Below are 12,447 nucleotides of genomic sequence, written 5' to 3'. Positions count from 1 at the left end.
TTCCTTGGAAGCCAATTCATATAAATATTTTTGTATGCATGTAATTCCTTATTGTATATCTGTATCTACATATATGTATGTACCTTTATGATGATAAATAAATAAACCTGTCTAAACCTAAATAGTCAAATGCATTTCTTTGTATTTCTTATGGACTTCTTATATAAAATGTACATACATGCACATGAATACATCATGTACATGTAACTTGGGGGCAGGAACATGCCTTTTGTCCTTTGCATGGCGTTTTTCTTCTTCTTCCTCATTTTTTCGGTGTCAGTTTCTATTTTTGTTATGTATGCACTTTCCTTTCTGTGCGAAAGTTATCATCGTCGTCGACTGGGTGAAAACCTTCGTTGTGTTGGGGTTGTCCTACGATTTTTTACTACGGCCGTAAGCTTTCGATATGCGCATACACACATACATATGTACGTATATCACAAAGTTATGCGTGCAAGCATCGCTGTGCGGATGCTTGTGTGTGTGTGTGCGTGTGTACAGTAAAAGCACCCAATATTTTGATGATAAAACCAATTTAGCTATCGTAGCTGTCAGGAAAAAGCACAAAATGAGAAACCCCAGCACCAGAGAGCAAGAGAGCAAAAAAAAAAACAGCTTAGAGCACTATAAACGCTCGTGTGCCAGTTCGTGAATGCACGAACTTCGTGTGCACATCGTTACGAATGCAATTATGAGTGTGTGTGCGGGCGTATAAGCGCGTATTTGTTTGTTGCTGGCTGACTGAGTTTCGCGTTCGCGCGTCAATTCAGTTTCATTTCAGTTACTACAACGATTTCAAGACCTACGGACGTTCCACACGGCGTTGGTAGCGCGCGCTGCAATTAAGTAACGGGACAGAGCGTTTGAAAAATACAACAACAATATAAACAAACAAAATCAACAAACACACAGAACAATAGAAAAAGCAATTGTAATAACTAAGCCGTATTACACAACTCGCCAACTCTCGCCCATCGTAAAAACAACGACGACAACTACATCAATCAACAAAATAAATACGTTTGGTACATGCTAAATAAATACATTATTGTGTTGAGATACCAAAAATATGCATTCTAAGGCTATGTAAATATTAGTTATTCTCATTTTTTTAAATTTTTTTCCCAAGTAACTTTAATTTGCATTACAAACGCGAATACTATGTGTGTGTGTACATATGTATGTATGTACTATGTACATTGTGTGATAACTAAAAAATGACAATAACAAAACGCATTGAGATAAATAGGAGTACCTAATTTCGAGCCCGAATGTCCCTGTCGTAGTGGCATTCAGTTTCCGATTTGACTCCATTTCGTTTTCGTTGCCGCCCAGTAGGCCAGTGGAGCTTGAGTTCGTGCTTCGCCCAGCTGTTAGACTGCCGCCTCCCTCTCACGCTCAGTCGCAGCATGTCCCAAAAAGCAGCTCCCCCGCGAGAATGACTTCGGACACGTTCCATCAGTCAAGTATTGTGTTTGTGTGTGTGTGTTTTTTCGTCTTATTTTTTACCTATTTGTTTCCCGTGCACAGCAGCTTTTTGGACGTCGACACATATTCAGACATAATACACACGTACATATTACAAATCAATTGAATAAAACAAGTGCGTCCTCTCCTGCTCTTCCGCTCACCAATGGCCTGCTCTCATTTCTCGCAGCAATTTGTCGTCATAGTCTGCACTCAGCTGTTAGCTGCGACTAGCTGTTCGTAAATAGATACATACATACATACATACATACACATTTACGTACATGCATATGTTTTGCACCAGAAAACGAACTTCTACAAACTCATATTATGTACCCAATTCGATTCCGATAAACTAAATATTCGTTTTAGTGAGTTGGCAGTGTTGAAAAGTTCGTACAATATGTATGTAAATATATATATACATATATCGGAAAGCATATATGTGCATATGTATGTGTGTACGTACAAACGTTATTTGGCATATATTCGTGGGCGAGCGAGTGTCGCGGAACATGCACAGACAAACATATCTACAAATGTTAAATGTCGTACATACATACAGACATACATTTGTTCATATTTACGTATTCACGTATTTGTCGTTTCAATTTTCATGTGTGCACAGATAAAAAATCATGTGCTTTAGTTTTGCTGTCATTTATAGTACGTACATTTGTACCTTCATACCATACCTGCATACAGACATATGTACACTTGTTTATTTGTGGTGCACATGTATGTATGTATGTTAGCATATAATAGACCAAATTAGCAAAAACGAATAGTTTTCATTGTGATTACGTTGAATAACATCAGCTGTTTTTCACTACGCTTTTGCAAATAACGTGCGTGCGTTCTGTTATTGACAACAGGCTGAGCGTTTTTTTTGTTTTTTTTTTTTTCAATGATAACAAAATAGTATGAGCAAAACAATTTTAATTGTGGCAAATTGATAGAAATATATCCGCGGCACAGTGGAAATGATATGAAAAAGTGTGCCCAAAAGAGAGCCCATGAAAAGCATACAAAACGCGCGCACACACACACAGCTGTAGACACATGCAAACGTTGTCAGCTGTTTTGTGTTGTTATGCCAAATTGCTTCAGCAACATTTTTGCTTGCCTGCTGATGACGAAGACGATGCTCCTGCGGGAAGTGAGAGGAGGGCGCTTTACAGCAAAACGTAAATAACCAACAGCCGTTTGTAGGAGCAGAGGCGCGCGAGTGTGGCGGCAGTCTTAGTTTGTGCCTCTCTTTGCGTGTGCGTGTGTGTGCGTGCGTGCTTGTGTTTCAGTGTTAGCCTGGGTACATGCTCTTTGGGGCAAATGAGAGGCAATGACAAGTCAGTGAAAAATGTTACCCGACATATCGAGTGGAAATTAATTTAGTGTGTTCACGATCTTGTAATATTAAGTACTTGTGTACACTCTCAGGTGTTAAAACATACGTGTGTGTGTGTGAATTTGTGTGTATTAGTGTCGCTCAGCTTTTAAAGATGTGCTAAAAAGCAAATAACCTAAAAGGAATTATGCAATGCATAGAAAAAGGCTTGCGCTTAACTGTTCTTTTCTTTTTTTGTAAGTGAAAATATGCACACACACACACACACACACACACACACACACACATGTGTATACATACATACATAATGCTAACATCAAAAGCAATATAAATATGTAATGCAAGAGTGCGATGTTTCAGAACAACAAGCAACATATTTGTGCAATAAACTAAAACCAGATGCATAAATGCACACATAATTGAATACATTTGTTTAAGTATGCATCAGTTCCTTAACATTTATTTGTATTTATGTAATCGTCAACTTTTGCTCTTTGTTGAGAGCCCGCTGTTGCTGTGCCTTCTCCCACGAGCAGCTCCCAGTTAGAAAATAGGAATTTGTTTTTGGGCACCAAAGTGCACTCAGAGAGCGTGATGTAACAATAACTGTTTTTAACAGTTACACGTGAACTGGATTACTTACATAGACAGCCATATTATTGACAACATACAAAATAAACAAGAACAAAACAAAGAGGCACACAAAAAATGCCCAACAAAGTGGCACAAAACAAAATGAAACGTCCTCCCATTTTATATACATACGTATGCATGTGCATATGTACACATACGTATGTACATATGTACATACTAGTTCGTATAGATGCATGCATACATATGCACATATATGGTACGTACGCTCTAATTACCGACAAACAAGCTATTTGAAGGCCACTCAGATCCGTAGACACACACACACACACACACACACGCATATGTATGTATGTAGATATGAGAGTGGCAAATGCCTCAACATAGCAACCTGCCTGTCCATTATCACTGCGTATTCATAATCGACAGCTTAAGAGTTAATTAACTTAAATCCACCTAATTGGTGAAACCAGAAAGCGACAATAACAACAACTACTCTTACACTCTTAATTGACTGCACGACAATGTCATAATATCACGCAATTCTAAAGCTAACACATTTGTAAACACTTTGTTGTGCCATACGTCATACGCCATACGCCATACGCCATAATATGTCATATTCCACATATCGGTAATAATGCAAAACTTTTCTAGACCGCAGAAAGGAAGCAAAACAAAAAACAAAAAAAAACCATATGCAAACAAGATTGCCCGACTAGGCGGTACCCTGTGCATGCTGCAAGCAATGCATTTTACTTAGTGGCTGGGCTTTTTCTGAGCCCAGCTTATGGAATATATATTCTCTTACGCTTCTTTTGATGCCAACCATGAATATAAATATGTATTTATGTATCTACTGCGGCTTGTAGATGCGTCCTTCTGCCTGTTATACTCAAAACCAATATACCCCATCTTAGACATTTTCAATGCCTGCAGGGTAACACAATACACATGTGTAAAAGGAAATAACAAAGAGTAAAGTATAGAGTATTAAAAGAATTATAAAAAATGCAAACTTCTCATCATTTTACGGTAAATGTAGGAATAACAGCATTAAGGCTTCATTTAAATTCAAGCTCTTTGAGCAGAGTCTTAAAACATTAAATTAGATTTAATATGGATAATTTTAGATTCACGCGAATAACTTCATTAATATATCATTTGTTTCCAATAACCTTGTATTTGCACTTATATTGAATGCCTTTGTTGAACGAAAGATATTCGAGTATGAGAGCATTCATAATTGGAAACAAGCAAGAGGTTCTAGTCGGGAGCTCCCGACTAGGCGATACCCTGAACCCTCTTCTTCCAACATCAAATGCATATATATATTCTATTTTAGAAGCTATATGTCAAGTTTGGTGACTCTAGCTCTTATTATTTACCAAAATTGCCCAAAAACATGATATCGATATCGATATTTTATCGATTGCTTGGAAACGGAGCAAGTTATCGATTATCAGAAACAAACTCGATCTGCGCGGGAACTAGGAGCATCTACATCTAAAATTTCAAGTCTCTAGCTCTTATAGGTTCTGAGATCGGACGGACGGACAGACAGTCGGACATGGCTAGATCGACTCGGCTATTGATGCTGATCAAGAATATATATACTTTAGTCGGAGATGCTTCCTTCTGCCTGTTACATACATTTGGATTTTGCACAAATACAATATACCCTTATACCCATTTTTAATGGGTTCAGGGTATAAAAAACAGACAAACCGTTATTTAAAAGCGATAAATAATAAGTGAATTGAATAGATAAGATGTCATCGCGTTAGCATAAAATTATTTGAGTACATTTTGCCTCGATAATAGAAAAAACGTGGCTTAGATTCTGGTCATGGGGAACCTTTTCCGGGAAATGCTTTTATCTAAGCGCTCATTATATGAGCTATAGGTGGCGCTGCTTATAAATGCAAGCACACACACACAGACACATTATGAGCTACAGTGAAGCCTCTATGAATGGACAAGTTCTGCTATGCAAACATCGGTAGTATTTGTTCATTCCAATTTTTATTTTTCCAATACTTTTCGCAAAAATCAAATGGTAGAGAGACATTCGGATTATATCCGATGTTTTTGGGACCAAAATAGAGTATTTCCAGTTTCATAAATTTCCATATCCTTTTTGATTCTTGCAGCAATTGCTACAAATTTCAATAAAAAATGATAACAAGCTAAATTCATATTAAATTGTTGACATACATACATACATGTATGTATCTATTTTGTTAGACAGTCAAACTTAATTTATTGGGTATCCTGGGTATCCGCTCAAGCGAGCTTTCACTGTATTATGCAGCTTTGAGGCGCTGTAGGTTCGTTGCTTTTATAAATAGAATTTTGCTTGAAGTATTCTGGGACATATGTATATGAGCATTTTGGCAATTTGTTGCTTACACCAACTGAGCAGATAACCCTCATCATCATCATCATCCAGCCAAGCATCCATTCATTCATGATGAGGATGTTCGTGATGATGATGATGAACAACATTCCAGCCAACATAAAATGCCATGTGAAAGTAAACACAAGAACATCTGCGCCTCTCTCGCTCGGCTTTCAGCTATCGCTTTCTCTCTCGCACTCTTTTAACGCCTGTGCCGTCGTCATCGTCGTCGTCGACGTCGACGTCGACGTCGTCGTCGGCGGCGGCGTCGTCGTTGGCTGCTCTTTGCCACACAATAAAAATCAATAAAATCTGGGCCAACAATTTTAAAGGTTGATTTAAAAGGTATGACGACGCCATTTTGACTCAACTGTGAACAGTTTATATATAGTCACACACACACACACACACACAGACACGGACACGTACGCATCGTGTGTACATATTCGCATATAAATAAACAATAATAAACCGCCAGCTATCGTCCGGATGTTGCCTACCCAAAGGGGTTTATTAATTAGGAGAAACTGTCATCTCTCTGCTTGCGCTATGTTAAGATCTGCCTGCATCTTGTGCATGCGAATATGTATGTGTACATGTACATGTGTTTAAATAAAAGTGAAAATTGAGCTTATTCAAGTTCATACGAAGCACACACATGCACACATACATATATGCATATGCATACATACATACCACATGCGGTGCATCGCACTTATACACACATGCACAAGTGCTTTTTAAGCAACATTTAACGGTTGAATGGCAGGCAGCTTGTATAGAGTTGTAAAAGGAAAGATATTTGCTTGGGCATTCCAGTGTTAACAACATCCATCAGTCTCTCTGAGTCTCTCTCATTATTGGGCTAGCCCTTGATAGCTAACGGTGAGCCCTGCACGACTGAAGGTCAAATAGAGATAAGCGCAACTCAATGACAGACAAAAGACTGGAAAAGCTTTAAGCAAAAACATGCTAGTCTTTAATTTTTGCATATACATATGTATACCAAAAAATCAAGCAGAAAATACATATATTTTTATATGCATGTATATATGTATGTATTAAATTAATAGACATTTTGAAATGAATACCCGTAATGCATATGATTATACATAAGTATGTATGTATATAGCCACACTCTCTATATTACTCCAAGTGTTAGATTTACTGGAGTATTACTTCTATAGAGTCGTTTCTATTAGTGAAATAATTGAACACAGTAATTTACAGAGTTCCCGGTAATGAGCCTGGTAACTAAGAGTAATTGACTTTTAACTATTTTACTTAAGATAGAAAGTTGTTTTATACGACTAGAATCCACTCTCATAAATTCGGTTCTAGATATTATTTTTTATTGATTTGAAAATAATTCATATTACACAAACAAATTCTAAAAAAAAGAAACTAAGAAATGCGAATAATGGCAACTATTTCGCTTTGTCTTTCATTAAGGTGTCATAGTGTATGGGCAAATCGGCGTGTGCTATGCATATGCATGCACATGTGTATGTGTGTGTGTGTGTGTGTGTGTGTGTTTATTATTAAGCTAAGTCTCCTACTGGGCTGAGCTTTGAAATGTGCGGCCTTCAGCCAGTGCGCGTCTACATACATATGTACAAATGCATATGTATTCATGTACATACATGTATATACGTTTATATGTATGCTATATATATATATATGTACATAACGCTTGGGCGAATGCATTTTACACAGCTGCAGCAGTAAAAGCAAAAGCACGAGTCAACTGAATGTGTGTGTATATATGTGTATATATATATGTATTCATATATATATACTCGCGCTTAGCTGTGTGTGCGTGTTTAAGCGCACCCTTTTAAATGTCATTGCGCATACGCACCAGCAACAACAGCAACAACAACAGCAAGAACAACAACAACGGCAGCAGACGCTAGCTGAACGGCACTTTGCTCTTTGCGAAAGCTCTCGTCGTTGCTCCAGTTACGAATTGCATTTCGGCTTTCGCTCTCACCTGGACTAGTTTTGGCGCTGGCTGTGCTCATTGGTGGCCATGGTTAACCTATATTCGCGGCTGACATTTAGGTGCATCGTGCTGTGCACTTGTCTGCGACAAGGGGCACAACTGCCGCTATATGATGTTTACGCACAGCTGTGCGTGTGTGTGACTGCGTCTGTGTATGTGTGTGTGTGTGTGTGTGTGTGTGTGTGTGTGTGTGTGCATAAACTTAAGTGCCAGCAAAGGCCGTTTTTCATGAGCTATAAAAAAAAAACTCATTGAATAGCGGGCCAGAGCAATACCTGTGAGAAATAACAGTTGCTTAATCAATCAGGATTGACTGACTGACGTTGAATGAAAGTTAAAATTAAGACGGGATTTTAAAAGAGCTCTAACATTTTTCATGGGAAGCCTACTCAGCAGCGGGAAGGTGTAGGGAGAAAAATATTATTTTGCGTTCAATCTGCTTTAAAATGAAAAGAAAAAAAAAAGAGTAAATGATTGAATGCGTCTTTTACTGACTTTCAAAAAAATAGTTCATAAAATACGCTTTGCCCGGGCAAAAGCCTCGGGCTAGTACATATATAATATACTCCATGTCCATACACATATATGTATATTCCTAGTTAACATATCATATACATACTATCTGTGTTTTTTTCTTTACTTGTTTTGTTATTTCGTTCTACACATTATAATTTAGATGGCCCTTGTTTCACGCGTTTCTAAATATCATCTCTGGTCTCAACAATGCGGCATATTATCGGTATATCTTCGGGCTGGGTGCTATTCACGCTATTTGGATTCAATGTGCTTTGCACATAGTCACGCTTGAAATTTTCCCAGCGACGGGTTTTTATAAAATCTTTGAATAGCTCCTCGCGCGAGGGTATGCTGCCCTCCAGATAAAATCGGCGACGCTTCCAGATGTGACCCGGATTCTGTTCCTCCTCGAACAGCCAGTAGCGTGGCAATAGCAGGCACTGTACCACGGTGCGTGCCATTATAACGCGATGGGCCATTTTCTCACCCAGACCGAAAATACCGCCATAGGTCAGGGAGCCCACGTCTATGAAACGTGTCTCCGTGGGCTGTAAAAAAAAGAAGAAGAAGAAGGCAAATGAGTAAATCGCCATTTGGTTAAATTGACTGGCATTTACAATTATTTGACTGTCTTTCTCCATCTCGAAGACGTGACTAGAGCCCGAGCTTGAGAAGTCTTCCGAATCGGAAATAACCCCAACAGAATCTTCCGTTTCGATGCGAACCGCAATTCGGCTCGTCTTAGGACTTTGTTTTATGATCGGAAGCGGTTTGCCAACTGTGGAACGTCTTGATGCATCAGTGTTTCTTCTCGAGATCGAAGCTCTTGAGATTTTCGTTGATCGTATCGACATTAATTCTGCTTCAGAATCGGTTCGTTCTTCTTCCACAACATAATCTTCTTCTATGTAGTTGAACGATGTATCTTCGTCTATTGATTCACTTTCGTCCACATACGGGCGCGGATAATACGTAGTCAATCGCCTTGGAACCACAGTCGTTCTTCGCCTAACAATCGATTTAAGCTTCATTTTTTTAATAGTCACAGCCATATCATTGCGAATAAAACCACACGCTGCCTCGATTTCGCGAAGTCCCATTTTACGCTTCTAAAATGTCAAATTCTTTAGAATTGTCAGACTGTCAGGCAAAAAGTATGATAATTCTGTGGCTTTTACCGCTTTCTTCTGCTGCAATGCCTCCTCATCTTCGAATTCCGACGAAGAAGCCAATAGATCGTTGATATTGAAAACCGAATCCACCAACATTTTGTCTTTCGTATTTCCATAATCAATAAATGATGTGCTCAGTGCTCTCATCGATTTTGAGGGATTCTCAAAGAGATTCTGTCCCGTTTCCTTGACATTGATCAGCTCGAATGTTCTGGTGCCATCCGCCTTGACCACTTGCTAAAAACCAGATTATATGTATACATCAACTGTGTATAATTATATCGCGTCCTATACTTACAAGCATTTTGAGGCACTGTAAAATAACACATTCGCCGCTCAAAATGAAATGGACACAGCTAACAGCGCCCCTGTCCTCCGAGTATATGGACTGCAGCGGATCGTATTGTGCTAGCTGACAGTAATTGCAAGCACGCACAATCTGTATAGGATTATCAAACATAGTTAATTTGTATTTAGAGAAAGTGGGCAACTCTTAAACCTGTTCGTCTGTTAGAAAATCGAAATAGTTTAGCGATCTGAGAGCTATTTTCTTTTCGTGCCATTGCTTTATCATGTAAGGACCCAAAATACTCCGAAAGTCATCGTCGGTTATTGACAATACTTCACAGGGCGCTGCAGAGTTAAATGTTAAGTCTACTTCTATCTTTTTAGTTCAGGTTTAGCACTTACATAGTGCCACATAGGTGTTTATTCTGGTGCAGTCCTCAAGGAGCTCAACCTCGCCTATGATATCTCCAGCACCCATAATGGCCTCTGACACCAATGTGATTTTTCTAGTGTTCTATAGCAAGCAGATTATATCTCTCTCTACACATAAAACTGTTTGGCATGATTGACTGACAGATCTGGGAAACTTTAATTTTCACAGAGTTCTCGGGAAATCCACCCGCAAGTGTGGAAAAAGTGCGAAAAACGAACATAAGACAATTCTTTTGTTTACCATTGAAAAGATCGCTGCTTATATTCATTTATGTGGTGAAATTTCGGGTTAAAAACATGAACAAAATATCATTAGAGAAGCGTCTTGCTTAAAATCTTAACTATCTATTAAACATCTATAATAATGTAAAGCTAAATTCACCCAATGGCGTGGATTTGTCGACATAGGGGAAATGTAAATTGAAAAAGAATTTAGGCATAGATAAAAAAACCAATTAAATGGAAATGATTAAAGCTGTTTTGGTTAAAGGTTTCCACTAATCAGTCAGTCAATCTTTTAGACGAACTCACTTTGTCGTAGATGGATTTCTTCATTTCGACCTCGCCGGAGATCATGAAATACACGTAAATCGGCTGATCACCTTGCCGGATGAGCACACGATCTCCTCCGATAGTGGCAAACTTTAGAACCGGTATCAATCGGGCCCGCAGTTTCTACAAGCCCAAGCATTAGAGCTATACTATCGGGCAATTAGGTAACACCTACCGGCGGTATATTATTGAAGCACGACAAGCCAGATACAATCAGGCACAACTTCTTACGCTCCTCTATAGTGCGGTATGCATGTGGAGTACGAAGCAGGGCTTTCTCCTGCCCAAAAGACGATCGAAGGGTATATATTTATATGAAAAAGTATAATAAACAAGATACTCGACATTATTTACCGCAACAGTCAAAAGCCCAGTCTTGCGCTTTTGCCTGATGAGAAAAGCGACATTCTTTTTGGCATTCATGACGATGCCCTGCTCTTCGGGCTCATCCAGCCATTGCTGATTCAACATGACAGCACGAACCAATTTCTTGAAACGCAGTCGCATATTTTTCTTGCGCTGACATTTTTCATCTGTATCGCGTATTCGTTTAGCCATCTTTATGCCAAATTTATTGTGAATTTATTTGTAATTTTTTATTGTTATATGTAGTTTTATTTAGTTTTGAGTGTTTTTTGTTTTTTTGGATTGTTTTATGTTTTATTGTGTTTTTGTGTTTGTTTCTAGAGTCTTTGTTAAAACAATGTCAGCATGTTTTGAGGTGTACAACGAATGGAAGTTGGTTTAAATTTACATCAAAAGCAACGAGTGCTTTGTTTAGTGTTTTTTATTAAATGCAATTTGTTGAAAATTGGGAATTTTCTCTATTTTTTTTCATTATCGGTTTCTTTAGTTACATTTCGGAATTTGTTTCAGACAAAACACACTCGCCAATTATCATTAAAAATGATTAAAATGATATAAGGGAGCTATGCTCCTTCGCTCCGTAACTTTCTCACGCGCTTCGTTTCTTAGTTCTCTATCTCTCTCTCTCTCTCGCTCTCTCTTCTCTATATGACTCTTGCTATCCCCCCCCCTCTCTCTCTCTCTCTCTTAACAAGCCCCCTTTGGTAACTGCTCTCATTAAAATATCGCCTCTCTATGCGATTTTCATAATGCAAATGTGCAATTTAGAGGGTAAAACTTAAATAGAGCGATGTACAAATTTGTAATATGATAAACTAGAACTCTGTGCCTTGACATCTTGTGAATAATAGAATGCAATATTTACATTCTTTTAAATATCGCCTGTCTTTGCGACTTTCATAAATTGTGCACAGAGTGAAATTTATAGGGTAGAGCTTGCTAGAAGCCTGAGCCTTGACTTTTTGGTGCATAACATAATGCAACATTTGGTATATATATATTCTTAAGTTACATCAATTTGAATCACATAACATTTGTCAATGATTTTTTTTGTTTTGTTTTGCAGGTACATAACTACATTCACATATTTCTTATGATTAATGCACACCGCTTGGCATTAAGGATACAGATAATTCTGAGAAATCTAACACAGTTCTGCCAAAAACAATTGTAAAGACAAACAATAGACGTCTAATACATACATACACGCATAGCTAAATATATACATAATTGATATACATATATATATATATATAACATATATATATGTATGTATATATTCATAGAGAGAGAGAGAGAGAGAGATACGTAA

General features: G+C 38.1%; 1 protein-coding gene across 1 annotated transcript; it reads right to left on the bottom strand.

The window, feature by feature from the left end:
* Positions 1-8,308: 8,308 nt before the first annotated feature.
* On the bottom strand, positions 8,309-11,417 carry LOC115766334. Its single transcript, XM_030710227.1, has 9 exons — positions 11,124-11,417; positions 10,945-11,049; positions 10,749-10,892; positions 10,188-10,299; positions 9,997-10,130; positions 9,796-9,936; positions 9,504-9,734; positions 8,943-9,434; positions 8,309-8,873 (listed from the first exon to the last, which is right to left on the bottom strand). Exons 1-9 carry the CDS (start codon positions 11,325-11,327, stop codon positions 8,508-8,510), a joined length of 1,929 nt encoding a protein of 642 aa, XP_030566087.1. The 5' UTR covers positions 11,328-11,417; the 3' UTR covers positions 8,309-8,507.
* Between the last annotated feature and the right edge of the window lie 1,030 nt (positions 11,418-12,447).

This window comes from Drosophila novamexicana, unplaced genomic scaffold (genome assembly GCF_003285875.2).
Source record: "Drosophila novamexicana strain 15010-1031.04,08,12 unplaced genomic scaffold, DnovRS2.1 tig00001089-arrow-arrow-pilon, whole genome shotgun sequence".
NCBI classification, from domain to species: Eukaryota; Metazoa; Arthropoda; class Insecta; order Diptera; family Drosophilidae; genus Drosophila; species Drosophila novamexicana.
Note: the sequence above shows the minus strand (reverse complement) of the source record. Positions and strands in the feature narration are given on the sequence as shown.

Excerpts from the sequence above, each read along its gene's own strand:
- LOC115766334 (XM_030710227.1), bottom strand. The coding sequence starts at position 11,327 with ATGGCTAAACGAATACGCGATACAGATGAAAAATGTCAGCGCAAGAAA. Across the intron at positions 10,131-10,187 it reads AAACACCTATGTGGCACTAT|CGCCCTGTGAAGTATTGTCA; the intron begins GTAAGTGCTAAA and ends TTAACTCTGCAG. Across the intron at positions 9,937-9,996 it reads ATTTTCTAACAGACGAACAG|ATTGTGCGTGCTTGCAATTA; the intron begins GTTTAAGAGTTG and ends AATCCTATACAG.